This window comes from Chelmon rostratus, chromosome 2 (assembly GCF_017976325.1).
Source record: "Chelmon rostratus isolate fCheRos1 chromosome 2, fCheRos1.pri, whole genome shotgun sequence".
Classification (NCBI taxonomy): Eukaryota; Metazoa; Chordata; class Actinopteri; order Chaetodontiformes; family Chaetodontidae; genus Chelmon; species Chelmon rostratus.
In genome coordinates, this window is record NC_055659.1 from 15,439,888 (window position 1) to 15,466,614 (window position 26,727).

General features: G+C 42.5%; 3 protein-coding genes across 3 annotated transcripts; 1 reads left to right on the plus strand and 2 right to left on the minus strand.

Moving 5' to 3' along the window:
• Positions 1-420: 420 nt before the first annotated feature.
• slc26a6l (solute carrier family 26 member 6, like) lies at positions 421-7,996 on the plus strand. Its single transcript, XM_041945556.1, has 19 exons — positions 421-560; positions 726-865; positions 1,346-1,456; positions 1,535-1,710; positions 1,806-1,970; positions 2,914-3,066; positions 3,372-3,454; positions 3,555-3,702; positions 3,811-3,924; positions 4,379-4,456; positions 4,635-4,730; positions 4,825-4,931; positions 5,131-5,200; positions 5,285-5,377; positions 5,752-5,862; positions 6,115-6,537; positions 6,710-6,764; positions 6,842-6,987; positions 7,946-7,996. The coding sequence occupies exons 1-19, from the start codon at positions 421-423 to the stop codon at positions 7,994-7,996; spliced, it is 2,460 nt and encodes an 819-aa protein (XP_041801490.1).
• Positions 7,494-12,732, minus strand: p4htmb (prolyl 4-hydroxylase, transmembrane b). Its single transcript, XM_041960805.1, has 9 exons — positions 12,178-12,732; positions 11,979-12,060; positions 11,025-11,215; positions 10,814-10,910; positions 10,113-10,275; positions 9,811-9,996; positions 9,483-9,573; positions 9,192-9,315; positions 7,494-8,247 (listed from the first exon to the last, which is right to left on the minus strand). The coding sequence occupies exons 1-9, from the start codon at positions 12,511-12,513 to the stop codon at positions 8,030-8,032; spliced, it is 1,488 nt and encodes a 495-aa protein (XP_041816739.1). The 5' UTR covers positions 12,514-12,732; the 3' UTR covers positions 7,494-8,029.
• Positions 12,733-14,889: 2,157 nt separating this feature from the next.
• LOC121623504 (myosin heavy chain, fast skeletal muscle-like) lies at positions 14,890-26,539 on the minus strand. The gene is made up of 41 exons (XM_041960793.1): positions 26,526-26,539; positions 26,196-26,249; positions 25,722-25,937; positions 25,332-25,475; positions 25,095-25,251; positions 24,979-25,006; positions 24,771-24,879; positions 24,585-24,677; positions 24,414-24,477; positions 24,216-24,314; positions 24,017-24,120; positions 23,662-23,800; positions 23,402-23,520; positions 23,055-23,204; positions 22,813-22,983; positions 22,412-22,718; positions 22,219-22,292; positions 22,029-22,116; positions 21,818-21,935; positions 21,467-21,590; positions 21,228-21,364; positions 20,785-21,040; positions 20,443-20,685; positions 20,178-20,354; positions 19,729-19,874; positions 19,543-19,633; positions 19,067-19,456; positions 18,860-18,986; positions 18,308-18,426; positions 18,017-18,213; positions 17,748-17,931; positions 17,493-17,658; positions 17,031-17,155; positions 16,637-16,945; positions 16,331-16,534; positions 16,122-16,247; positions 15,803-15,973; positions 15,615-15,719; positions 15,383-15,478; positions 15,163-15,294; positions 14,890-15,029 (listed from the first exon to the last, which is right to left on the minus strand). Exons 3-41 carry the CDS (start codon positions 25,923-25,925, stop codon positions 15,009-15,011), a joined length of 5,814 nt encoding a protein of 1,937 aa, XP_041816727.1. The 5' UTR covers positions 25,926-25,937; positions 26,196-26,249; positions 26,526-26,539; the 3' UTR covers positions 14,890-15,008.
• Positions 26,540-26,727: the final 188 nt, after the last annotated feature.

Here is a 26,727-nt window from a genome sequence, read left to right on the forward strand (position 1 = left end):
ATTTCAAGTATTTTGTTTAGAAGTAGCCTTCATAAAGACTCTCTTGCCCAATGTAACTTGAGCTTACGGCGACATGTCATGGTCCATTAGCTTTACTTTTGCTAGCGAATGGAAACAGCGGAAGGATGGAAACACACCTGTCAAACATCCATTGAAATTGAACAATCTTTAAGTTAATCTTTTTCCTCTTTAAGACCATTATTGCATCCTCTTCTTCAGGTCTGCCATCGTTGTCAGGAAGAGGCCCTGCCCACAACATCATGACTGTAGTTAACCATTAGGCAATATGATGTACATATGTAGATACAGTGCAGTGCAGCAGCATCGGCTTTTTGGGGACAGTTTGTCGTAAACAAGGGTCTTAGCAATAAATCTCCTTTACTGTATGTTAAAAAAGAATAAAAAAGAGATTTTGACACAATGGACTCTGCACACAGATGTGGGAAATACAGAGTTGAGCGGGAAGTGCTGGATGAGCAGAGACTGGAAGAGGTAACCCAGAGAAAAACCTACTCTGACACTCACCCTCCTCTAACTCAACAGCTTAAAGACTCGTTAAGGTAAGGCAAATGTAACGGCTTGATCTGAACTTTGACTCTTACTGTACTGTGGATGCAGATCTCGGTCTGATCTGAGTCTCATCTTCAGTGAATAGATGCTTTAAAACATGAGCCATTGATAAGATTTATACTTTTGCCTCTGCGTATCCTTTAAATCCTGTCCAGATGTACAGCACCGAGACTGAAACACGCTGTGATGAGCAGCATGCCTGTGTTGTACTGGCTGCCCAAGTACTCAGTCTGGGACTATGGCATGCCAGACCTGATCTCCGGCATCAGTGTGGGCATAATGCACCTGCCACAAGGTACGACAGTAGTCCATCATGGTTGAGAAAATATCAACAATATTGCAGAAAACTCATCTGTTCCGGACTGCCTTCTCTTTATAACTCCACTTCTCCTTGCTGCTTGTTTTTACTTGTTGGGTTTTATTTATTGTACTTGTATTTATCCTGTGTATTTGTGTTTTTATTGTGCTTGTATTTATCCTGTGTTATTTGTGTTTTACCCTCTCTGTAAAGTGTCCTTGAGTGTTCTGAAAGGCGCTTCCAAATAAAATGTATTGTTATTATTATTATAGAAAATACCCCAAATTCCCATAATCATGGTATGTTGAATGAATCTTGTGTCTTGAAGGTGTACAACAAAAAACACATCTATGATTTTATTTCTTGTGCAAATATTTACTGTCCTTCATTTACCAGTAATACTACAGTAAAAGTACAGCTTCATAAAGATATTTGCTTATAATCTACGATAGGTGCAACAAAATGTGTTTTTCCCAGGTATGGCATATGCATTGTTGGCTTCCTTACCTCCTGTATTTGGCCTCTACACGTCTCTTTATCCGCCATTGATCTACATCTTTTTTGGAACTTCGCGTCATATCTCCATCGGTAAGTCGAGAGAGAGAGAGACACTGTGCCGTAGCTGTTATAACATCTGTAAAACCTTGTGTTGCTATATTTGTTCAGGTACATTTACGGTGCTCAGCATCATGGTGGGTAGTGTAACAGAGAGACTCGCTCCCGACATGGATTTCCTGATAACAAATGGGACCAACATCACTGCAGAGGTGGATGTAACTGCTCGGGACTCATACAGGGTGCAGGTGGCAGCTGCTACTACTGTCCTAGGAGGACTTATTCAGGTCTGAGCACAACATCCCACATAATTGGCGAAATACACCATATTTTACAACATACAGCTGCCAAAACTCATATAAATAAATGTTTGTTGGTATAGGTGATACTGGGTTTGGTGAAGTTTGGATTTGTGGGAACGTACTTGTCTGAACCTCTGGTGCGAGCTTACACAACAGCTGCTGCAGCCCACGCTGTGGTGGCACAGCTGAAGTACATCTTTGGAGTTTCACCAACACGGTTTAGTGGTCCCTTGTCGCTGGTGTATGTGAGTACAGTCAAGCATTTGGTTGTGATTGCTGTGTTTTTGTTGATACAGCTGTCCTGATCTGGTAGCATTGTCTGTTATAGTGGTGAGACTGACAAAAGTCGTAAAAGAGTTGGGTGTGTGTTCCTCATCATTTTTATTCACTCTTTCTTTAACCAGGAAGTCTCTTACGTACATTATCTCTTTTACAACATTAAGTATCACAGAGTGACATAAGAACAGATTATTAATATACAACATTCACAGACTGTATAACACAGCAAAATAGGAAAGGAGTGACATGAGAGAGATGAAGCTTGAATATTTAAAACAATCACATTCCTTATGAAACATTTTTTAATGTAATCCTTGAATATCTGATATGAAGGCAGCATTTCCACATGAAGTTTATCTTGCAAATTACTCCAAGCCCAGGGTGCATAGTACAAAAATGCATTTTCATCAAGTACTCAGCAGCCTTTCCAGGATGCTCCTTTCATACCCAATCACGACACTATCACATGTTACCAATGAGCCTGTTTACCTGTAGAATGTTCCAAACAGGTGTTTTTGGAGCGTTCCACTGCTTTCCCAGTCTTTTGTTGCTCCTGTCCCAACTTGCTGCTGCATCAATTTCAGAATAAGCAGATATTTACAAAAATCAATGATGTTGATGAGGTGAAACATTAAATATATTGTATTTGTACTGTTTTCAATAAGTATTTGCCATAAAGGATTAGCAAATGATCACATTCTGCTGTTTTACACAGCGTCCCAACATTTTTGGAATCAGGCTGTGAGATAGGCGTATAATATAGCTTAGAGAATCAGCTAACAAGTGAAAACATCATCTTATACTTAATTATGACTTAAAATGGGAAAGCCATGAGGTTTGTGCAGTTAAGCATATGTGTTTTGGCTGGAAGCCATAACCACCTCCCGCTTTACCTTTCTCCCTTTTCAGACTCTGAAGGATGTTTGCTCATTGCTGCCACACACCCATCTCCCCACACTGGTGGTCAGTGCTGTGTCCATGGTGTTTCTAATCGCAGCCAAGGAGCTCAACTCTTTCCTCAGTCCAAAGCTGCCAGTGCCAGTCCCTGTGGAGCTCATCACGGTCAGTTGACACGAGGACACACTCTCTGGCCTCTCTTCATGTTATCACCTCTGTGCTCGGTGCTGCTGCTGATGCTGCAGCACTGAAAAAAGCACAGACACAGTGGAACAAGGCAGCTGAGTCAGCGGTCGTGTCAGGGCCTCTGCATTTGTGCATTTCACAGCAAAAAGGAGATATTTATGGATAATAATTAGGTTCACATCTAGCAAATGATTTACCAGATTTGTAATGATTGAAGGTTTGAAATGTGTTGACAATTTTAGCATCTTCGTGTGTTTTTGTGTTTCCATGTTCCATGGCTTTAGATTGTGGCCGGGACATTAATCTCATCCTATTCCCACTTGAGCAGCAACTACACTATTCCAGTTGTTGGTGAAATTCCTAGTGGGTAAGCATCTGGATTTCAGTTATAGCTGTATTTATTTGTTGAGTCTCATCCCCAGCTTGTTTAATACTCATTTCCTTCCTGCTCTCTACCTGTGAACCAGTCTCAGTTCTCCCAGTGTACCAGATGTGAGTATTTTTGGAGAAGTTATTGGTGATGCTTTTGCATTGGCCATTGTTGGATACGCCATATCTATTTCACTTGGAAAAACATTTGCACTGAAGCACGGATACAAGGTGGACAGTAACCAGGTAAACCAGAACTCCCATCAAATACCTGCTTAATTCTGCAGATACTGTGGAAGTTCTGTTCTCCTTTCTCTCTGTATTTCTTGTGTGTCTGTCTTCACCTGACTGCAGGAGCTGGTGGCTCTGGGCCTCAGTAACACAGTGGGAGGCTTCTTCCAGTGCTACTCTGTCTGCCCCTCAATGTCTCGAAGTCTCATTCAAGAGACCACCGGAGGAAAAACACAAGTGAGTGAGCAACAGAGGGGACGTCATTACGAAAGCAACATGACAAATAGAGACATTCAAGAAGTCTGTGTAGCAAAGCCGAAGTAATTTTACTTTTGTAGTGCGGACAGGCAACATGCGATAGTTGTACTGTAAATACGTAATGAATGCGACCTAGTTAAGGATGAGTGAGGTGATGTTGAATTATGCATGAAATGACATAACAAGTTGGCCTCAGCAGCCTGACCTAACAAATACAACCACCACATTTTATTTGTGACTTTACTATACATTTTTTATAGTCATTCATCTACAAGAATGCATCAAACACTAAAGACATTTTGCTAAAACAGCAGCCTGTAAATCATCATATCATGATATAATGATTTCATCCACCTCTGCTAAGCGATTTAATATGTTAATATGCCGACTGAACACAATAACACCAGGAGCAAATTCTGCGTTGTTCTTGCAGATGGCTGGAGTGGCCTCAGCTCTCATTGTGTTGGTGACTATACTGAAGCTTGGACCGCTGTTCCAGGAGCTGCCAAAGGTTCTGTTGCTCTATCACTTGTCTCTGCTGTAAAGTAAATTGCAGTAAATATTTATGATTCATGATATATTTTGTGTTATGTAAAGATTTTTTTCTTCTTTGTTTCAATCACTCTTCCAGGTACAGACTGATTAATCGTGTTGAAACTTTGGTATATGTGTGCATGTGCTTGTTTTAGGCCATCCTTGCATCGATCGTCTTCGTGAATCTGAAGGGCATGTTCAAGCAGTACTCTGACATTGTTACACTGTGGAAAAGCAGCAAGATCGATCTGGTGAGAGGTTAAATTATGGCCGCGGTGTTGAATCTGGAAGTGTCGTTAATTATGTTTCCCGCTAAAGAACGAGTAATGTGCTGTATCACCCCAGGTGGTGTGGCTGGTCACCTGGGTGTCAACACTGCTGTTCAATCTGGATCTGGGTCTCGCAGCATCCATCACCTTTGCTCTGTTTACTGTAATCTTCAGAACTCAGCTGTAAGGCTCGTCATCATAGTATGTTTCTCATTTCAGTATCTGAGTCATACTGTAAACCTGCCTGTGTGTGTGTGTGTGTGTTTGTGAGAGAGGCAATATCAGTAACTGATGCTAGGCTGCAAGATTTTCCAGATTAGACAAAATACTGGACACAAACATATTGCACACGTCAGGGTTTTTTTTTTTTAATTCCTTGCAGGCCAACATACTCTGTTCTGGGAAATGTTCCAGGGACAGAACTGTACGTGGACATAGAGACCCACAGAGAGGTAAAACAGAAAGAGGGAGCACCATAAATAAAGCTTTTCTACCCTTGGCGTAAATAAAACTGATGGTTTTGTGCTGTTTGGCAGGCGAGAGAGATTCCAGGTGTTACTATATTTCGCTCCTCTGCGACGGTGTATTTCGCCAATGCTGAGCTCTACCTTGAAGCTCTGAAAGAAAAGGTTTGTTCTCTTTCTGATAGACAATAATATCTATCTAGGACTGCAGCTAATCATTATTTTTATTATTGAGTATTCACATTCATTCAGTTTATAACCATATACGACAATGAAAAGTGCCAGCCAACCAGACAAATGTTTGGCATTGTTGCACAAAAAATGTCTGAAATGATTATTATCGATTATCAAAATAATGACTAATTGATTCATTTTCTGTCAATCTGTTGATCAGTTAACCGACTAAATGTTTTGGGTCTCATCTCTTCTCAATTTAAAGATTTTTGCCGTCTCTTCTTTACCAAACCAGTAACTTTGTTCCGTTTATCTTTTAATAAGATGCAGAGGACTTCTTACTTTCCTTCATTATCTGTTTTCAGAGTGGGCTTGACATCAGTAAAATGATCATCTATAAGAGGAGGCAGGAGGCCAAACAGAAACGCAGAGAAAGGAGGGCTGAGAGACGAGCAAAAAGGCAAGCCAAGAGAGAGGTAATGTGATAAAACTGCATGACATAAGTGCAGAAATGTGGATTCTTGATAGGAATGTTACAAATATTTTAAGAACTACAATGATTTTTTGGGTGTTTTGCTCACTTTGTCCTCTATGTGGTAAGACAATTGGTGGCAAAATCCTGTGTCTTAAAGTAAATAGATGTATGAAGTCACATGGGACAGAACAAGTCAACATACTCTGATACTTCACAGAAGTTTGATTCATTTCTTTGTCGCCCCACTCTGTAGAGACAGAGATCGGCGAAACCGCTGTCTGGAGCGACAGTGTTCTCTGTGGATGACGAGGCCGGCCGTTGGGGGGACACATACATGGACGGGGACGTTACAGTGAAAGAGGAGCAGGGTTGGACTGAAAGGGAGAACGGGACAGTGTTTGTCATCCCAACCACTCCTCGAACACCAGACGGCCACTGCAGGTGGGAGTACCTAAAAGGAGGAGATCCGGACTGCACCAGCTTAGGGTGGATGTCCGAGCTGCAGGACGGGGACACCGCCACTCTGGGCTCCAGCAGTGAGGACACGCTGAGCCGCGACCTGGAGCGGGTCTCTCTCGGGTCACTAGGCAAGTGGACCTGGGACATTCATTCCATCATCATCGACCTCTCCACGGCTAACTTCATTGACACTGTTGCTATTAAGACCATGAAAAATGTAAGTAATAAAGGGACAAATTTCCTTTAAACGAATGGTAGGACATGTCTCAAATGTTATTTTCCTTATTTTTAAAGCTTAAAGTTTAACAATCACCCAATGTGACAGATTATTTGGGCTGATAAGGCTTAGTAACACTAGATGAGGAGAAATATTCTGCATTTATCAACAGATTTTCCAGGACTTCAGTGAGATCGATGTGGATATCTACATGGCTGGCTGTCAGGGTAAGTGAGTACCTCCTCACGTCCTCGAGGCCGTGCTGCTTGAATAGGCTTCATCGCGGTTCCTGTTCTCTCTTCAGCCTCTGTGGTGGAACAGTTAGAGCTCGGCGACTTCTTCTCCGAGTCGATAACGAAGAGACGACTTTTTTCCTCCGTTCATGACGCCGTGCTCTACTGCCTGGACCATCGTGGAGCGTCATCGTCCCCAAGATACGAGCCCTCATTGGTGAGTACACGCAGCTGATGTTCAGGTGACACTTTGTTCGCTCCCATGTTGATACTCACATGTCACATGAACATAGTTCCCTGCATATTCACCGTTAGTGCACTTCATGACGTATTAGTTAATTAATAGTTGGTTATCAGCATTGAACTATTCAACCAGTGTGTGACAGATATACACATAGATGTACTTACTAAAAACATTTCATCATGTCATTTTAATGAAATGACTTTTTGGTTTTAGGACACATACAGCAGCACAAGATTTTAAGGACTTCAACCAAACAGGACATTTAGCACCGAGGATGGAAAAACGACCTAAACGTCTACTGGCTGAGAACTGGCTTAAAAAATACAAGACAAACTGTGTGAATCACTGATTAAATATTTCAGTGTGTCTCTTTCAGTCTGTTGTTGAGTTATATTGACATTTATACGTCTTGTCTTTAAAGTAGGAAGACCCAGACACATGACCTTAATTTAACTTTATTCAGCATGGGAGTGTGAGAGTGCATTCTTGAAGAAATATAGAAATAAATAAAATAAAGCATCCAAACAATACCTTTCAATAGGAATCTGGCAGAAAATACTGATTAATTCAAGGAACAAAGACAAGGCAACATGCATCACACTGAGGGCGTGTGAGCCTTTTTTGGTCATGGCAGCAATAACAAGGTAGGACATTGAAATGTTTACAGAGCCATTTCAATTTTCAAGTGCAATTTTTTTTTTTGCTAATAGCAACAGCAAACCTGTGAAGCTAATGCATGCAAAGGGATTTTTTTTTGTCTCGACTCCTTCAATGAGTTTCTAGTGCAACATTCCTAAAATGGGAAACTATAGCTGAAAAAATAACAGGATAACAACAATATCCAAGCAATATTTAACAAAAGCATCTCTTTACAGTTGCATAAACCCACTGTGACCTCATTCCCTGAATAAATCTTGTTTCTACATACCAGCCACAGAGGATGGTTCTAAAGGACATTGTGCACAAGACCGAGGACGGCTAGGTAGATTTCTTTGTTATGAATTTGGTTTATGAGCTACAGGTCTTGATGGATATCAGAACTGTGTGTGTCCAGGTTCAGAGTCAGACCTTCATCATCCTCGTCCCCTGGCTGCTGTGAAACCAGCTGCTGGTAGCGAGCCTGCCGCTGGTAATCCGGGTCAATGTTGATCCATTTATTTGCAACCCACTTAGTGCCGTGGGTGACCACACAGCCGCCGTGCAGAGCGTATTCATCCTGCTCTCCCACCCAACCTTTGAGAGTGAACAAAAAACCTCATTTTATGTTGATGTCCTTCATATTGTTTCTGTTGTTTTAAAAGGCTAACACTGATTTTGTGGTTGTCAAACACACTGCCTCAGCTGGTTGGTCAAGATGAATTCATTGAGTTTTATTCTCCCACCTAACATCTGAGTTTATTTGGAAAACTATTCATTTAAATAGTATGTTTGCTGTCTTTCTAGATTACATTAAATCTTTACAACACCAATACTGGCTTGAGTCTCGACCTTTTGACTGCATTCTGCACATTGCATTTTACTCTGTGCCTGAATTGCCAGAAATACATGAAAATTACACGTCAAATAATGTTAAATGCCAGGATGAACTGAATTTTTAGTTGTTGTGTTTTTGGCCGTGCTGGCAGGGTGGCTCCAGGGATGGTAATGTCGGCCTGCTAACTACTAACATTCCCATTAGCCTCGGCTGTTTCTCTTTGTGTTTAGTGCTAAGTGGCAAATGCTAGCATGCTAACATGCTAAGCTAAGATGGCAAACATACTGTAAAAAACATTATACCTGATAAACATGAGCAAGTTATCTTCGTTTCTAGCTTTTTAGTTTTTAGTTTTTTTAGTTTGTGCTTAAGTGCTTAAGCACAAACTAAAAAAAAACTAAGTGCTTAAGTACAGCCCCACAGAGCTGCTAGCATGGCTGCAGACTCTCAGTCTTGTTTTATTCTCATTAATATTGTGATAGAATTTGAAAATTATATGTAAAATGGACAGAACATTTGCATTTTAATGTCGGCAGACAACGTAGCACTCAGGGTGTGCACCGAAAACGTAGCTTTTTTAAATAGTAATAAATAAAATTCAAAATATGCCTAACATGAAATGAAAATGAAAAGAGCAGCTGCTGATTTGCTTTTCTTTATTGTAGCATATAAATCATGTGGTCAGTTTTGATGGGAACCCTACCTCTTCCATCAGAAAGGTAGTTGTACCAGAAAACGGCTGTCCCTTTGGTCGGCTTCACCTTCAGGTTGCTCTTGTTACAGTTCCTCCTGGTGTCCAAAAGATCGACGTCATTCTGTATTAGAGACTAAAACACAAAATCAAACTCAGTGACACAGTGTGCTTAACGTCAGGCCCAAGCCCTAACTGACAAACAAGTGAGTTAACACAGATATAAAAGACATGCACAGTGTGTGCACAACACTTCTGCAGGGCTCTCCCTACACATGTCCAGACCCACACACAGCTACGCACCACTTCATCATAGGTCCTGTTGTCTGCCACAGGGAATGCGGTCTCCCCACCCCCCTCAACAGAGTTCAGGTAGAAGAGAACTGTGATGTACCTGGGTGTGCAACACAGATTTAAATTGACACACACATGTATGTTGCAAACAAACTCTACACAAACACACACATTCAAACAAAACAAGTTTCAGGCACGCCATTTTTTCTAAGATGACGATGTGGAGTCACAGAAACTAACATGCCAGCTGTCACAATGGGGCGTCATTGCACCGTTTAGTAATCACACCAGATGGGTGAATTCAGATCCGCAGATCCGATCGCTGCGGTGATCTCACCTGCAGGACGTCTCAAAGGGAGTGGAGGTGTTGGCTGCGAGGCGCGTGTGCGTGCAGGCTGTTTCAGGATACACGGGGCCGCTGTCATGGTGGGCGTGGTAGTGTCCTCCCTCCTCGTAGCGAACCACCTGGAGCGGCTCGCTGAGGTCCACCAAGTAAGGCGGGAGCCGAGTGAGGCGAGTGACCCTTTGTTAGAAAAAGGTAGAAAAAACTTTTTCACTCTTTGTGTTAAAACTGACTGGTTGCTTCTATCAGTTATTATAGCACTGCAGCAATAAGAGAACGTGGTATGGCTCGCTTGCCTCGCCTTGATGTCTTGAAGGACCTGGTGTGCTCCTTTGCCCTGGTACAGCCACGTATGTCTGCTGTTCCTCACCAGCTGACTCCTTTTCACCCCTCGCTGCATCAGGAAGCGCTGGAAGGCGTCATTGCTCAGGAGCCTGAACTCCTCCAGACTCAGCAAACCTGTCCAAAATATAAGAATGTTCATTATTCTGGTGCTGCGCGTTCTGACACTATACATACTCTTTCTCTCATTGTAGTGGCCATATACAGTCTACTTAAGATAGAGCCCAGTTTTCACATTTAGTACCATACTCGTGTAAAATACGGTTTCTACTACTACCAGATATAATGTCTATATATACTTTGTGTTTAAATGAGGCCTTCGGGCCTTTCTTCAGAGATTCCTGGTGCATTTACAATATTGCATGTTTAAATTGAGGCTGAAATGAGTTTAAGATGAATATCCATTCATATTCATATTCATGTCCATATATCATTAATGTGCTTTACATTCCAAATGCCAAAACAGATGAACTGTTCCCACCCAACATTTTCGCCTGTCGTCCCTCCTGCAAACTTGTTTGTGGGTACCATGTTGTGTTTTACCTGTTGTCACAAATATGTAGGTGAAATTTGAATGTGTCACACAAATAATGTTTTCAAACTGGGTAGCCATGCAGATAGATACCAAAAACGATGGATGCAGCTGATTCCTTACCGTTACCATCCTTGTCAGCTTTGAGCCCAGCATAGATTTCTCGCAGGTTCTCCGGCGTGAGCCAGATGCCGTCCCGCACTCGAGAGTGAGTCAGTATCTGTTGGGGGCAGGATCGTAAAAAACAGGACACCTGTTCACCAACTCTGAACCAAAAGCCTACTGGGTGTCACACACTGCAACACGTGCTCACAATCCACAGACTGACATACACCTCATGGAGCTGCAACTGTCCATCTTGGTTGATATCAAGGAGGTTGAAGATCTCCTCCGGGCTGAGGTTGAGCTCCTTGGCCAGCTCCTCCTGGCCATCTTGCACCATCAGCTGGCTCTCCATCAGACCCTTTAGCTGCGCAAGCTGCATCACAACCCGGCACTCATCCTCCGACAAAAAGTCAGGGATCTCTGCAGAAAAGCACAGGGTCACACACGCCAAAGAAAACCTGTTGGGCCAACAGGACTGCATGATTGCAGCATTTTCTCTGCTCCAGGGTCCACATTTTCTGATTTGCTACCTCGATGGTGCAATGTTACATTTTTACAAGCAGCTGTAGTGATTAGTCCATGAATCAATCAGTGGCTCCACAGCCAATTCAGCATTATTTATGATATTTGACTGCTTTCATTCATCAAGCAGCAGTGCCTTCATATATTGAACATCTTTAGGTTGCCACCTTGGCCTCTTTGATATTGAACAAAAATCAGCAGTTATAGGACAAAATAAGAGTTTGCTGCAGCTCTAATGTTCACATTCATTTGATCAGCTGCTAGTTCTGCAGACCAGCTGATGCTGAGCAGAAACTTTCATATAAACACTGAGCCAAACACATGAACTCCTAATAATGTATGCTTGCTGCCTAATGATTTTTCTTCACTTCAGTTCATTTAACGACAGCACACTGTATGATGATGCACTGTTAGCTGTGTTTCCCAGTCAGCTTAATTGGGTCTGGTTTGCATCGTTGAGCGAGCACTTGCCTCAGGACTTATTGGCCTAGTTTAATGCAGCCTTCATTGATCTCAGAACACACACGCACTCAGCTGCGTGTTTGGCCTGAGCGGCTGTGATGAAGATGAGAATAAAGAAGAGGGAAACTGTGTTCTCTTCCTCACTGCTTGGCCACTAGAGGCTCGTGTTGGTGTGCTGCACGTTTGTTTTGACTCTCACCAAACAGCAGAGGTTTCAGACTCAGAGTGCGCATTTCATGCACTCTCCCCGGCACCAGTGACACCTTCTGGACATGTCCCACCTGAAAGGATGAACCAGAGAGGTGACTTGGTGGTGCTCAGTGTGCGAGTGAGAGAGACAGAGAGAGAAAGGGGGAGTGAATCAGAGAATGGGGGTGATGCATCGTCCCAGTACTCACCCTGATGCCCTCGATTCTTGTTAGGGAAACATCACGCAGGAACTCCGTCTTTGATGGCGGAGGTCCCGACTCGGGGCGCTGGTGGCCACTGCTCTGCGCATCGCGACTCCGACTGGCGTCCTCCTGCCCGCTGCTGTAGTGCACGTAAAATAACAGCGCAATGACATTAATGATGTAGACGTGAAAGAACACCATTACTACCACGAAGTAGGAGCGGGAGCACACGCTGCTCTTGTGGCAGGAGAGGCGCTCGCACGGCGGCCGGAGCGGCGGCAAGGTCGCGCTCCCGGACGGAGTCGTGTCCTCGGTGTCTGTGGTTTCCTGGTCGTCTGTCATTTTCCTGAGATTCAAGAGGGAGCGGGTACTTCCTCAGCAGCAAAGTCCATCTGACTAGTCGAACGACAAGATGAACATTGGCTCGGAAGAGATGTCCAGTTCAGTTAAAAACAGAAGATCATCCCAGCTTCTCCGCTGCGGAATTGAAATCGTTGCGCACTGAAAAACCGCGGACGGTTCATGATGGAACCGCGCTAAGCCGAGAAGTCAGCCGCTGCTGAGACCGTGTCGGTGTGTTTTCGCGCACAGACAGCGGCGCTGCAGGCTCGGACAGGCTTGTTTACACTGCAGCAGTCCCAGTCAGCGGCGGCAGCGAAGCGCACTGCGCATCCCAAACCGCGGCGGAACTCACCCCAGAAGCCTGATCCATAAACCCGATCCAGCATCGACTGACTGCAGTGAGCATCCTCTAAAATGAAGCAAACATCACCGGTGATCACATCCAAACATCGCGGTCGACGATTTACACGCCCGAGCTCTTCCGTGGACAGCGACTGTCTGCCGTCCAATGCTGACCTCTGGTGACCTGAAGCGATAACACAGTCCTGTCTTCATGCCTCACAGTGCAGCTCCCCTCTCTCTACCTGTTTGTCCCTCCATGTGTTTCTGCTCTGTACTGTCTACTGCATAAAGGCAGATAAGAAAAATAAACACAAACACATAGTAAATGAAGAACTTAATTAAAAAAGTCCAGCATGTATCTGATCAGCTCTGCTCCAGCATGTTGGTCCTGAAGTGGCCAGCTCTCTGTGTAACAGGCAGCATTGTCAGCTCTTGTTTATATGGAAAGGTCTTCTAGAATGTATCAACATTTTTTTATCCTCAGCTCTGACCTGGAGAGCTTATCAAATTTGATCTGCAGACTTGCTTCAGCTACAGGTTCCAGTGGGAAATGCTGAGCTTGGAAAAAAATAATGCTCAATAATCCTGGTGGAACAATTTAAAGCAGATCCTGAAGCTCAATACTCTGGTCAGTCCTTTCGGACAGCTTACTGAGTGCATGATTAATCTTAGATGTGCACGTTTAAGCAGTGACAAATACACTGATACTTAAACTGTGACCAATGCTTACAATTTCTGTATTTAAACTATTACTTTTAGGATTATTTTCTTGTATCGGCGCCTTTTATTTCATCTTATTGTTGCATGTTCTTGTTGGCACGTTTTTGTGTGAGTGATCCCACTCAGTGTCAGTATAAAAAAAAGGTAAAATTAAAGAGAGAATGGCTGAAGTTTAGTTTTATAGTGGATGTTCACATCCATATGTGGTACTGTAAGACTTACAGACCTTTCTACACACATTTAGGTACAGAAACATACAGGTAAGGCAGCCAGTATGGTCATATGGCCCCAAACTGCAAGGCTGGCCACTTCAGTCACCAGATACCAGGCATGTGCTGATATCTGGTGATGTCTATGAGAGGAGACCTCAGGCATTCATTGACTGCAAAATCAATCACAACTAAATTTCATATATTAATAAACATATTGTCTATCCTCCTGGCCTATTTAAGGGGTCAGTTCAACCAAGTTGCTGCTAAAATATATTCTCAATACGTGCTTGTGGTATCTATAGTTGGGTTTTTGTTCCAGATTTTGTAGGTGACTGGAATTGATTTTGTGATGCTCACGCCATGAAAAAACAACCAGAATCAGAATCCAGTGGAGTGTGGTAGGTAGATTAGTATATAACAGTCAACAATTTGCATGGAATTAGCCTCTTTTATTATGTAGAATAATCCCTATGAAAGTATCCACAGTGAGGTCTGCTGAAAATTTCACCTCCATTGGACTGGAGACAGAAATCTGAGAGAAAGATGGCTCACATTTATACAGCTTTATTTATTTATTTATTTTTTACATTACCGATAATTTGATTATAATCTAAGATGTATTTCGGCTAAAACTGGGCCTACAGACATGTGCATATTTAGGTTTAGAAAGTATGCAATTTTAATTCAGGAAAAGAGTTTTAATTTGATAAATAGGAAAGGAAAATTTAGGACTGGAGGGCACAAATTAGAAGGAGCACTGAATATTTGCATGTTTCCTTTTTATTTAAAACCCTGTTTGAGTCCTGCAGGATTAACATGCAGTGAATCAGTGGACTTGAACAAACTTGGACTAAGGGGATATATGTGCTCTGTGCTGTAGTTGCTTATGTCTGGTATTTAACATAGTGCCATGTACTATATTTGACAATATTTGATTCTTTTATTAGATTGTACAGCTTACTTGTGTATCTATCTGGTCTAAATTACACAATGAATCATATTGTACGCCCCCAAAGGCTTGGATCAGTATCTAAGACGAGTAAATATTCATTAATTGAATCAAGTCATTGAAAAATGAAAGGAAAGACAAGGAGAGGCAGCAGACTATCTACCTTTTATTGACGTTATCTTGTCACAGCAGACTTGACATGCTCGAAAAAACATATAACAAGATATTCATATTGTATGACTTCTTGTTACTGTATAACCTCGATATCTTCCTCACTCGCTTCCTTCCTTGGTCTGAAATGACAGAAAAATGGCAAGTAAAACATTTGGCCAGATAATCTAAATTTAAAACAACTTGCAAAGTTGAGTGCTGACATAAAATGACCATCGACACAAACTTGATTAATCTCAAATAGCTCTTTTTTACCTTGACAATTTCCCGACTCTTGGCTCTCAGCTTGTTGACTTGGGACTCGGCGATGTCAGCACGCTCCTGCGCCTCCTCCATCTCATGCTGCACCTTCCTGTACCTGGACAGGTGACTGTTGGCCTGCTCCTCCTGCATGATAAGCCACAGCGAAGTCAAAACCTGCGGACTGAGTGACATTTTCAGAGTGTGTGTTGTTATGAGAATTAGGTGCACTCACAGCATCCTCGGCCTGTCGCTTGTAGGATTTCACTTTGAGCTGCAGCTTGTCCACCAGATCTTGAAGTCTGGCTACATTTTTCTTGTCCTCCTCAGTCTGTTGTAGATCAGAGATTAAAGAACGTTATAATACAACGTTAATACTAGCGGAAGCCTACTGTTTTATTTACCATATATTATTATAACCATTAATAATAGTGCTTTGAGTCTCAGTGTTGATGAAAGCAATGTACCTGATAGGTGAGCTCCTTCACTCTTCTCTCATACTTTCGCACTCCCTTAATAGCATCAGCACCACGCCTTTGTTCAGCATCGACTTCAGCCTCCAATTCTCGAACCTTGAGCGAAGACGAACGCAGCGACTTGAAAATGCTGTCCCGGCGCACAGTAAATGTAAGATGTCTGTCCTCAGGACACTTACCCTAGCCTCCAGTTTCTGGAGCTGCTTCTTGCCGCCCTTCATGGCCAGATTCTCAGCCTCATCCAGGCGGTGCTGCAGGTCCTTCACCGTCACCTCCAGGTTCTTCTTCATCCTCTCCAAATGAGCACTGGTGTCCTGCTCCTTCTTCAGCTCTTCAGCCATCATGGCAGCCTGAAATGTTATTGCATTTTCTATTATTGGATCTTGTATTCTAAGGTTTCAACCACCAGAGCACTAGATACAGTGGAGAAACGGCCTAACAGGCTTGTGGCACACTATATGGTACATAGTTATGTAGTGAAGTGTGAGGCTGACTCACATCAGTGATGGCCTTCTTGGCCTTTTCTTCAGCATTTCTCGCTTCCTGGACAGAATCTTCCACTTCACCTTGGATCTGGACAAGATCAGCCTCCAACTTCTTCTTGGTGTTGATGAGGCTGGTATTCTAATCAAATAATAGTTGGGATTAAATGCTGTCATTTTGTGTTGTCATGTGTTTCACATGTCAGTATTTGGATCTTTATCTACCTGAGAGTGTAGCAGCCCCACACGCTCGCTGGCATCAACCAGCTCCTGCTCGGCCACTTTGCGGCTTCTCTCCGTCTGCTCCAGTGCAGCTCTGAGCTCCTCGATCTCAGCCAGCATCAGGTTGTTCCTGCGCTCCACCATGGCAACCTGCTCCTTCATGTCTTCATGGCCTCTAATAGCTTCATCAAGCTGCAGCTGTAGATCCTGAGTTCAAGATAATACGAATTCCATTTAGAAATGTACATATGTTTGGACCACGTGGCGGTATTTTTAGTCACATTTATAAATTGCATGTTTATGTCCAACCTTAACATGTCCCTGCACGTTCCTCAGCTGTTTCTGGGCCTCAGCCGCCTGGCGGTTGGCATGGCTCAGCTGAATCTCCATCTCATTGAGGTCTCCCTCCATCTTCTTCTTGATTCTCAGGGCATCGTTCCTGCTCCTGACCTCAGCATCCAAAGTGCTCTGCATGGTCTCGATCACTCTCTGGCTGTTCCTCTTGATCTGATCAATCTCCTCGTCCTTCTCTGCAAGTTTTCTGTCAATTTCGCTCTTGACTTGAGTGAGTTCCAGCTGAATGCGGAGAATCTTGGATTCCTCATGCTCCAGGGTAGCCTTGACAAAAAAAAAAGAAGTATTTTGTAGCTCCAGCATAATTTAATATTTTGTGTTTAATTAGAAATATTTTGTTAGACAGTACCTCTGCCTCTTCAAGTGAAGTCTGGAGTTCAGACTTCTCAGCCTCAACAGTCTTTTTCCCTTTCTCCAGTTCATGAATGGTCTTTCCACTCTCCCCAATTTGCTCTGTTAGATCAGAGATCTCCTCTGGAAGAAACAAGGTATAAGTGGTTATTTAAATAGTTGTGAGCTGAATTTGTTCTTTTGTCTCTTTGGTAGAGATTTAGATGTAATGTACTATATATGTGTACATTCATAGATAGCCTGTAGACTATATTGCATTTGATGTTCTCAACTCATAGACCATTAAACCTATTGGCCCACTGGGGGGCACACTTGTCCATACTTGTCATTTTATACAAAGCATATGACAAAGCTGCAAAGGGAAAATCAGTTATCAGTTATCTGTGGAACGCCACGATCAGATCACTCTCGATTGATTTCATTAAGTTAAATAAGTATTCTGCTTTTTTATGATCTTTACGTTGCAGGTTCTTGTTCTCTCTCTTCAGGGTCTCCAGGTGGTCCAGAGCTTCCTCATATGAATTTTTCAGCTTGAACATCTCAGTGCTGAGAGAGCGAGCCTCCTTCTGAGCTCCCTCCAGCTCTGCCTGGCATTCCTCATGCTTCTGTTTCCACTCTGAAAGAACCTGAAAACAAAATAAAGACCCATGTGTTTCAGGAATTCACAATTCTATGGTCATCATTTTAGCACACAAAGCATGAACAAATATCTAACCTTGTCAAAGTTCCTCTGCTTCTTGTCGAGGGTAGCAGCCAGAGAATTAGCTCTCTCCACATCGATCATCAGGTCTTCCACTTCACCCTGCAGTCTCTGTTTTGTCTTTTCCAGAGAGGAGCATTTTGCATTCACAGCCTCGATGGATTCCTCTGCATCCTGAAGACGCTGGGCAAGCTTTTTCCTGTTGAAACATTCAGTAAACAGGTTTTATGATGATTTGCAGGATCTAAGCACATGGAAACTGTGATTTCAGGACTGTTCATTACTTAGCCTCCTCCAGCTCCTCAGTGCGCTGAATGGCATCAGTCTCATATTTGCTTCTCCACTGAGCCACCTCGCTGTTGGCCTTGGACATTCCACGCTGCAGCTCAGCTTTGGCCTCCTGCTCCTCCTCATACTGCTCTCTGAGCAGGTCGCAGTCATGACGAGCTGACTGAACAGCATGAGCCAGGGCGTTCTTGGCCTATAATGCAAATGAGTGCCTGATTAATATTTGATGCCAGTCGTCTGGTGGCCTTTTCCTCTGTGATTATCCTGCTGATTTCATAGACTGTTACCTTAACTTCCTCCTCGATGTGCCTCTTCAGCTCCTCAATCTGCTGAGTGTAGGCCTGCTTGCCTCTTGTCAGCTGAGAAACAAGAGCTTCTTTCTCCTCCAGCTGACGCGTACATTCACCTATTCAAAGATATTAATGGACTTAATGTACATCAGAACAAAACTGAATTAGGTGACTTAATACCATATAATCAGTGTTCACATTATCATGCAAGAAAGGTTTTGCTCTTGGGCCATCACAGTGAACAGAGATATATCTGCAGATTTGTGTGCTGGTGCTGAATGTGTGCAAATCTCAAATTTAGGGAGAAGAGTGAAGGCAATGGAATTGGCTTGTTAAAATAGGAGATAAACAAAAGGAGGTAATTGAACTAATTCAAGTGTTACCTGAATTAGTTTGTTTACGATGTTGCTGCTGTTAGCATTCAGCCTCATACAGGAGACTTGAGTATTATTACCGCAGAGAATAGTGACGTGGCTAAATAATGAATATTATGGAGATTTGGTTCAAATTGGAAAGGATAATTAACCCCCCAAACCATGATATTCATACCATTTTCAGTTTGAAGTCTTGCTCTATGTGCACTCATGTCGTTGAGCTGACGGACATTTTCATCATTCTTGGATTTGAGCTCACTCAGCTGATCTTCTAATGTCCTGCACATCTTTTCAAGGTTTGACTGGAAAAAGAAAACATGTATTAGTATGAAAATATGACCATTATTTTTTGCTCCCTGTATGAAACTTCAGCACTCGCAACCTTTGATTTGGCGACAGCCTCCATGTTGCTGGAGAGGTCATCGATCTCCATCTTGTACTCGCTTTTCTCTTTCTCCAGCTTCTGTTTGACTCTCTGGAGGTTATCAATCTGTTCTCCCAGCTCTGCTACGCTGTCAGCCTGCTTCTTGCGGAGAGCTGCAGCGGTGGCCTCGTGCTGCAGGGTGGACTCTTCCAGGTCACGACGCAGCTTCTGAAACTCGGCCTCGCGCTTCTTGTTCATCTCGATCTGAGCAGATGTCGCTCCGCCGGCTTCTTCCAGCCTCTCGCTGATCTCCTCAAGTTCCCTGGAGAGATCAGACCTCTGCTTCTCCACCTTTGCCCGAGCAGCCCGCTCAGCCTCAATCTCCTCCTCCAGCTCCTCAATACGAGCCTGGAACATACAGTTGTTGAGTTAATCTGAAAAGTGTTGAAGATATTTCAATGTTCCTATTGCTGTCAACTCAGGCTTGCTCTTACCTGAAGTTCCTTTATCTTTTTCTGTAGCTGGATTCCAAGAGACTGCTCGTCCTCGATCTTACTCAGGAACTGGCTAATCTCAAAGTCCTTCCTGTAGGGGACGGAATCAGTTCAGCATATTAGAGTTGGGTTCAGGTGGCCTTTCATTAAATTATTGACTTCAAGCACGTGTCAAGTAGTTCTTACTTCTTTATTTTCTCATCAGACTGCTGCTTGTCATTCTCCAGGTCCATTATGGATTCCTGGGCCAGTTTCAAGTCTCCTTCAAGCTTCCTTTTGGCACGCTCGAGATCCATACGGAGCTTCTTTTCTTGCTCCAGAGAACCTTCAAGCTATGAACAAAATAGATGAAATTAAAATCATAATTTTACAGATTTTCAGAAAATCAAACTCAGTTATGCATGATCTTGACGGTTGTCTTTTCTTTATGCAAAAGCCATTTCTTGGCTGTATGAGGCGCGCATGTAATCCAACATAATCTCATCTTGTTGATAACAGCTTCAGGGTTTACTTTTTACTCTGGGACCTCTAATACAAATTGTACTTGTTGTTGCCGTAGTAACCACTTGTATCACCACATAGTTCATTTTCTGATTGTTAAGTTTAACTTTTGCTTTAAAATGTAAATAACTCACATCGTCCACTTGCTGCTCCAGCTTGGTCTTGGCTTTCGTCAGAGTGTTGACTTTGTCTTCCTCTGCCTGCAGATCATCGAGGGTCTGCTGATGGGCCTCTTGGAGGGCTTTCTTCTCTTTGGACAACTTGGCAATGGTCTCATCTTGAGAAGCCATTTCCTCAGTAAGGTTTTTGACCTATAAAAGTTTACAGCACTTTGAATTAACAACACATTTGTAATCTACTCTGAAGTTAAAACACAAGATAAAAAGCTTGTCTTGTGACCTTGTTCTCAGTGGCATGCTTCTCCTTTTCCACTTTGGCCAGGGTGAGCTCCAAGTCATCAATGTCTTTCTTCAGCTCGGAGCACTCGTCCTCCAGCTTCCTCTTCTTTGCCGTCAGTTCAGCATTGACCTCTTCCTCATCCTCCAGTCTCTCAGCCGTCTCTTTGAGTTTGGCTTCAAGCTGGATTTTTGCTTTAATGAGCCCCTCACACCGTTCCTCTGCATCACTCAGGTTTTCACTTTCCTAAAAGCCAAAGCAAACAAGTTCATGTCAATGCCAAATCAGTCATTTGATGCAGGATATTTAGCAGACATGCACAAGCAGCGTGATGATCCAGCTTACAGACTGCACTTGCAACAACAGGTCGTTCTTCTCCTGCAGCAGAGAAACCATCTTCTCCTCCAGTTCTTTCTTCTTTGCCAGAGCCTTTGCCAGATCCTCTTTGGTCTTTTCAAAGTCCTCTTTCATTTGCGCCATCTCTTTTTCAGTCTCTGCGCTCTTTAGCAGAGGCTTAATCTTGAAGTAGAGCTTCATCCATGGCCATGTTTTGACATTCATGAATGAACGGATGTTGTACTGGATGGAGTAAATGGCCTCCCTATGTGAAAACAGGTATTACAGTAAGTGAACAGATTCATTTAGATTCTTCAAGCTGTATGGTATGGTGTATGGATTGGATTTTAAAATAAAATCTTTAGCTTGAAAATCACAATCACATTGTCATCTACAAATGTACAGGTGCCCCTCGATGTGTGAAACTACTGTAAATATATATATAAAGGTACCTGCGCTCCATCATCTTGACAAACTCTCTCCTCATGAGGAAACCTCTGCAGAGAGCCTGCGTCATTGTGACCAGGATGGCAAGTTTTTCATCCCTCATCTCCTCCAGAGTTCCCAGTAGACCCGCTTTGAAGAACACCTAAAACAAAAAAGTGTTTCTTGACATGAATGACTACACTAACTAGCAGTATCAGGGTTAGCAGTCAAAGAAAACAACACCCATAACGGACGAACAGATTACCTTTGTGTGTCCAAATTTGTACTGAGTGTGGTCAACATCAATCGAGCCCAGGAGTTTCTCTGAGGCCTTTTTGTTATCAATGAATTGCCCCTCAGGGATGACACTGGCATTCAATACTTTGTATCTGATTGGAGGGAGATTAATAGACAATGAGTAATGTATGTATAATGCATAATGTAATAATCTGATGATAAAGACGTATGCTTGAATTGTACAAAACAGAATTCAGAAAAATTTAAATGGAAAACATTAAATTTGGGAGAAAATAAAATAGAATCTGGAAAGAATTAAAATGGATTTCACAGGGCCTCAGTTAATAATGTCATAAATATGGTCAATCTTAGTAAACACCTCTGCTTGAAGTCACCGTAGAGGATTCTGCTGGGGAAACCTTTCCTGCAGATCCTGATACCTTCCAGCACACCGTTACACCTCAGCTGGTGGATGACCAGGAAGTTCTCCATGAGACCTAAAAGACACGCCACAATTCTGTCTTGTGTTGCATAATTACAGCAATGTCTAAATGCATAGATTAATGCGAACCTAAATTAATTAGGCTTACCTGGAGTCTTTGATTCATTTGGAATCAAACAACGTACAAAATGAGGATGAGTGCTCCTTAAGTTGGTCATCAACTTGCCTAAATTCTCCTGAAATATGGAAAAATTCAAATTATGTAGCAGCTTTGGGAACTAAGTGGTATCCATATTGTATTATAAATATGTAGTGAGGCAGGCCTTTGTGATTCTTACCCTGAACAGAGCAGATACAGTCTGGAAAGACCCACCCTTCTTCTTGCCGCCTTTTTTGCCACCACCACCCTCAGCTGTACCACGAAGGTTAGATTTTGATTATTGACTTTACCAAATGTAATACATTTTTATTTCAAAAACAATGAAAACACAAGAAAACTTCAAATTATGTTCCCTAAAATAATATCTTTACCTTCTGCAGAGGCATGAGATGCGTAGAGCAGAGCCAACAGCTTCACTGAAGACTTCTGGTAGAGCTGAACCACTGAGTCATTCAGGGGGTCTTTGTTCTTATCCAGCCAACCAACGACATTGTAATCAACAGTGCCAGCATAGTGGACCAGAGAGAAATGGGCCTCAGCTTTGCCCTTGGCCGGTTTGGGTTTCTGGAAGGGGGCACTTTTACCAAGATGCTGGTCATACAGTTTGTTCTTGAAGGTGACGTCTGTAGCCTTGGGGAACATGCACTCCTCTTCAAGGATGGAGAAGATGCCCATTGGCTGTTGACAAGAACACAACATTAAAATCCTGTACTGATCAGATATGGAAGGGGTCATTATTTTTTATCATTATTAAGAATTTCTCCTGTAGTACCTTCTCAATCAGCTCAATGCAGGCAGCCAAGTCCATCCCAAAGTCAATGAACTCCCACTCGATTCCCTCTTTCTTGTACTCTTCTTGCTCCAGCACAAACATGTGGTGGTTGAAAAACTGTTGCAGTTTCTCATTGGTGAAGTTGATGCACAGCTGCTCCAAGCTGTTGAACTGAAGAGATGAAGACAACAAAGGTCAGCAAAGGCCTTAAGTAATATGAATTTAATAAAAAGCATACTTACATCAAAAATTTCAAACCCAGCAATATCCAGGACGCCGATGAAGAAGCTTCTGGGCTGCTTGGTATCCAGCATCTCATTAATTCTGACGACCATCCATAAGAACATCTTCTCATAGACAGACTTGCAGAGAGCCATGACGGAATTGTTGACCTGATTTTACAAATGAATGATACAATATGAACAGGGATGTTGTAAAAATGAACACAGTTGACTCAGCGTTCCAGGGATTAAACAGATTACAAAGCCTACAAAGCTATAACTTTGAAAGCCTTGGTTGCATTGAGAGTCAGAAACATATTTTCTATTTGTATGTGTCTTTCAAAATGAAAATGGAAGACATCCCATACCTGAGGGACGGTTTGACCTTTGGTCACAAACTCATTCCCAACCTTCACTCTGGGGTAGCAGAGTGCTTTTAGCAAATCGGCAGAGTTCAGACCCATGAGGTAGGCGATTTTATCAGCCACTGAAAGAAGGACACAGATAGTTAACCTCCAAACCCATTCTGGGAATACTTCATGAACTTGTACTTCTAAATCACAAGTTCTCTTTCAAGTGGCAAAAACTTAACAACAACATTAAAGCTCAGCGTGTGTGGGCGTCGTACCCTCAGTGCCATCGGGCTCAGCCTGCTCTTCACGCTGCTTCTGCTTGAACTTCATGTTTCCGTGATGTATCACAGCTCCGGTCAGCTTGTACATGCTTGCCTTCTCTTCTGAGTTGAAGCCAAGGATGTCAATAGCAGTCTGTGAAATAAAGACTCATTTTAAAACACGTAAACCGCTGTTGCCTTGTGTCCCCAAATGTTTAGCATCTATCACATAATTGTAATACAGCTTAGTTTATTCTATTTCCTGATAGCTGCTGATAAATACAAATGCCCCTCCCCAGTTAAGATGTAATAAATTACTATCTTTTTGTATCATAATAGTGAGCAGTGATCAAAATGAAGTTGTCCTTACATCAGTAGCAATGAATTCTTCAACGTCATTGATACTCTTGACAGTGATTTCCCCCTGACTGACCATGGCATAGTCATATGGATTTGTGGTGATCAGGAGAGCCTCTGAAATGGGAGAAAACATGTGTAAATAAAAAATATATGACACATTGTTCTGCATGCTGTTAAATAGCTGACACTATTAATCACTAATCTCACACCTATCAGCTCCGGCTTGTGGCCTGTCATGAGCTGATAGAAGATGTGGTAGCTCCTCTCAGCAGACAGCTGGAACGTCACTCGGGACTTCTCCAGCAGATCTGTGTGGATTTAAGGAAAATTCTCTGTGACGCACAGCTGAAAGAATTGATGTCGTAATGAAACAGAAAACGCTTGATGAGCTTCACAGAAAATCTTACATGTTTCAATATCAGCTGAGGCCAGCTTTCCGGTTGTCCCAAAGTGAATTCTGATAAATTTTCCCTATGCAAAAACAGGTTAATGTTTAAATTGACCTCACAGTGATTATGATTATTGTCAGAAAATAACAAACAGTTTCAAGACAAAGAGAAATCCAAAGAAGAACTTACAAAACGCGAAGAATTGTCATTCCTCACAGTCTTGGCATTACCGTAAGCTTCCAACAGAGGGTTTGCTGCAATGATTTGATCTTCCAGTGACCCCTAGAAATATATATATTTTTTTTGTCAACATGACAGTAATAAGCTTTTTCCCATTTTAGATTTAATTTATCTATATTGTTTAACTCCTCTTACCTTCATCTTGCTAGAAACCTGTTCTTTCTTCGATCCGGACACTGCAATTGTTGCAAAGTACTGGATGACACGCTTGGTGTTGACAGTCTTTCCTGCACCGGATTCTCCGCTAGGTTGAGAGTGTGTTTTCATAAATCTTGTTAATATAATATAATATCACTACTGTTGTCAATACTTGATATATACATGATATACAACTGTCACTTACGTAATCAGGATTGACTGGTTTTCTCTATCTGCAAGACATCAAATTGTTGTACAACAGTTAGGAGATGAAGTGCAGCTGCTGTATTTCTGGACAGAATCTTACTAACTGAGTGATACCTTGGAGCATGAACTGATAGGCGTTATCAGAGATGGAGAAGATGTGGGGTGGAGCCTCAATCCTCTTTTTGCCTCTGTATCCTGCTACAACCACTGAGTCGTACACTGGGAGCCACTTGTAGGGGTTCACAGTGACGCAGAACAGCCCCGAGTAGGTCTGTGGAGACAGAGGATTTTTACCAACACACGTCTTCCTCTATGGTTTTATCTACTGACGTGAAAGAAGGTCAAACTCACGTAGATCATCCATGCTGCATAGCGCTCTTTGAGGTTATACAGCACGGCGGGCTCACTGAGGTGGGTCATCATGGCCATGTCCTCAATCTTATCGAACTTTGGAGGGTTCATGGGGAAGACTTCATCCTCTTTTACAGTGATGGACTGTCAAAGAAATAAGCTTAGTTACTGTCCAGCAGTGGTGTGTTCTCTGATCATCCACCAGCCTGTCTGAGAAACAGTTTTTTGACTGGACAATTATTACTTTTTATTTTTTACTTTTAAAATGTATTTCAATTAAATGTGTTCAACCACTATGTCAAATAGTTGATTTATGTTGCAGCAGTCTAGATTCAACAGCAGAAATGTTAGGCACTGTAAAACATGTGATTCTGCTGCCTTCAGTCTCACCTTCCCAGTGAGAGTCTCCACGGTGGCTTTGCCACCCTCTCTCTTAACAAGTTTCCCCTTGAGGTACATCTCTGCGGGCTCAGTCACAAAATATGCTGTTTTAGCATCAAAGGGAGTGTTCTGAGCTTCAATTCGCTCTCTCTCTGGCTTCCGGAGGTAAGCGGCCGCCGGGCCAAAACACTCCATTTCAGGGTCTGTACTCATGGTGAGCCTTTACTGCACGAGAGGAAACAAGACAGCAGTCATTCATTTTAAAGCACATAGAACTGCGTCCAAGTGCTAAATCCAGCTTCTGTTATTACTGTAATCAGATGAATGTTCTACCATTAAGATTTGTTAATACAGGAAGCTACTGGTGTACTAGAACTCATCAAAGTGCTAAAAACACAGTGTGTGGGTAAGGGACAAGCTTTATATGTTGAGTATATATGCAATATTAGTTATTCTCCAGGACAAATACGACACCTAATTTACCGTAGATGACACCAGGTGAGCAGGGCTTTTTCTGGCAGATTTCAGTACAGACTTCTGAAAAGAGGAGCAAACATGTAATGTTCACAAAGGCTACCTCCCAGACTTAACCCTTCTGCTTACTTCTTTATTCTAAAATAAGGTTCGAGAAATGAAATGCAAATATATTGAAAAAAGTTTCTGTTTGAAGTAATATAAATATCTATCCCCTATATCTTATCTTTTATTTTCACAGTATTGACTTGATACAAATGATAAATGGCAGTAAGTAGAATATCTTGTACTGGAGTAGTTAAATGACTCTAAGTACAGCTGAGCTGCTCAGAAACTTACCTTTGCTGGGTGCCTGTCCTCAGTGGATGTTTGCTGTGCCTTTTATATAGAGTGATGGGAGCCTATCACATGAGCGTTGCTGTATTTGGTCATGTCGCCTGTCTCATTACACAGTTTATGGGGTGTCTTCAATGACAGACATTTGGCAGGCTTATAAGTTGTTTAGAATAGTCATATATGATCATGATTGTTGGAAAAATTG

What these genes read in the sequence shown, in the direction of transcription:
- LOC121623504 (XM_041960793.1), bottom strand. Translation starts at nt 25,925, where the DNA reads ATGAGTACAGACCCTGAAATGGAGTGTTTTGGCCCGGCGGCCGCTTAC. An exon ending in ATGACAATTCTTCGCGTTTT is followed by an intron (nt 24,478 to 24,584) that starts GTAAGTTCTTCT and finishes GTTTTTGCATAG; the next exon opens with GGAAAATTTATCAGAATTCA. An exon ending in AGGCTGTCGCCAAATCAAAG is followed by an intron (nt 18,987 to 19,066) that starts GTTGCGAGTGCT and finishes TTCTTTTTCCAG; the next exon opens with TCAAACCTTGAAAAGATGTG.
- p4htmb (XM_041960805.1), bottom strand. Translation starts at nt 12,513, where the DNA reads ATGACAGACGACCAGGAAACCACAGACACCGAGGACACGACTCCGTCC. An exon ending in CTTCAAGACATCAAGGCGAG is followed by an intron (nt 9,997 to 10,112) that starts GCAAGCGAGCCA and finishes TTTCTAACAAAG; the next exon opens with GGTCACTCGCCTCACTCGGC. An exon ending in CCCTTTGAGACGTCCTGCAG is followed by an intron (nt 9,574 to 9,810) that starts GTGAGATCACCG and finishes TTGCACACCCAG; the next exon opens with GTACATCACAGTTCTCTTCT.
- slc26a6l (XM_041945556.1), top strand. Translation starts at nt 421, where the DNA reads ATGGACTCTGCACACAGATGTGGGAAATACAGAGTTGAGCGGGAAGTG. An exon ending in ACAAGGTGGACAGTAACCAG is followed by an intron (nt 3,703 to 3,810) that starts GTAAACCAGAAC and finishes ACCTGACTGCAG; the next exon opens with GAGCTGGTGGCTCTGGGCCT. An exon ending in AAAGGCAAGCCAAGAGAGAG is followed by an intron (nt 5,863 to 6,114) that starts GTAATGTGATAA and finishes CCCACTCTGTAG; the next exon opens with AGACAGAGATCGGCGAAACC.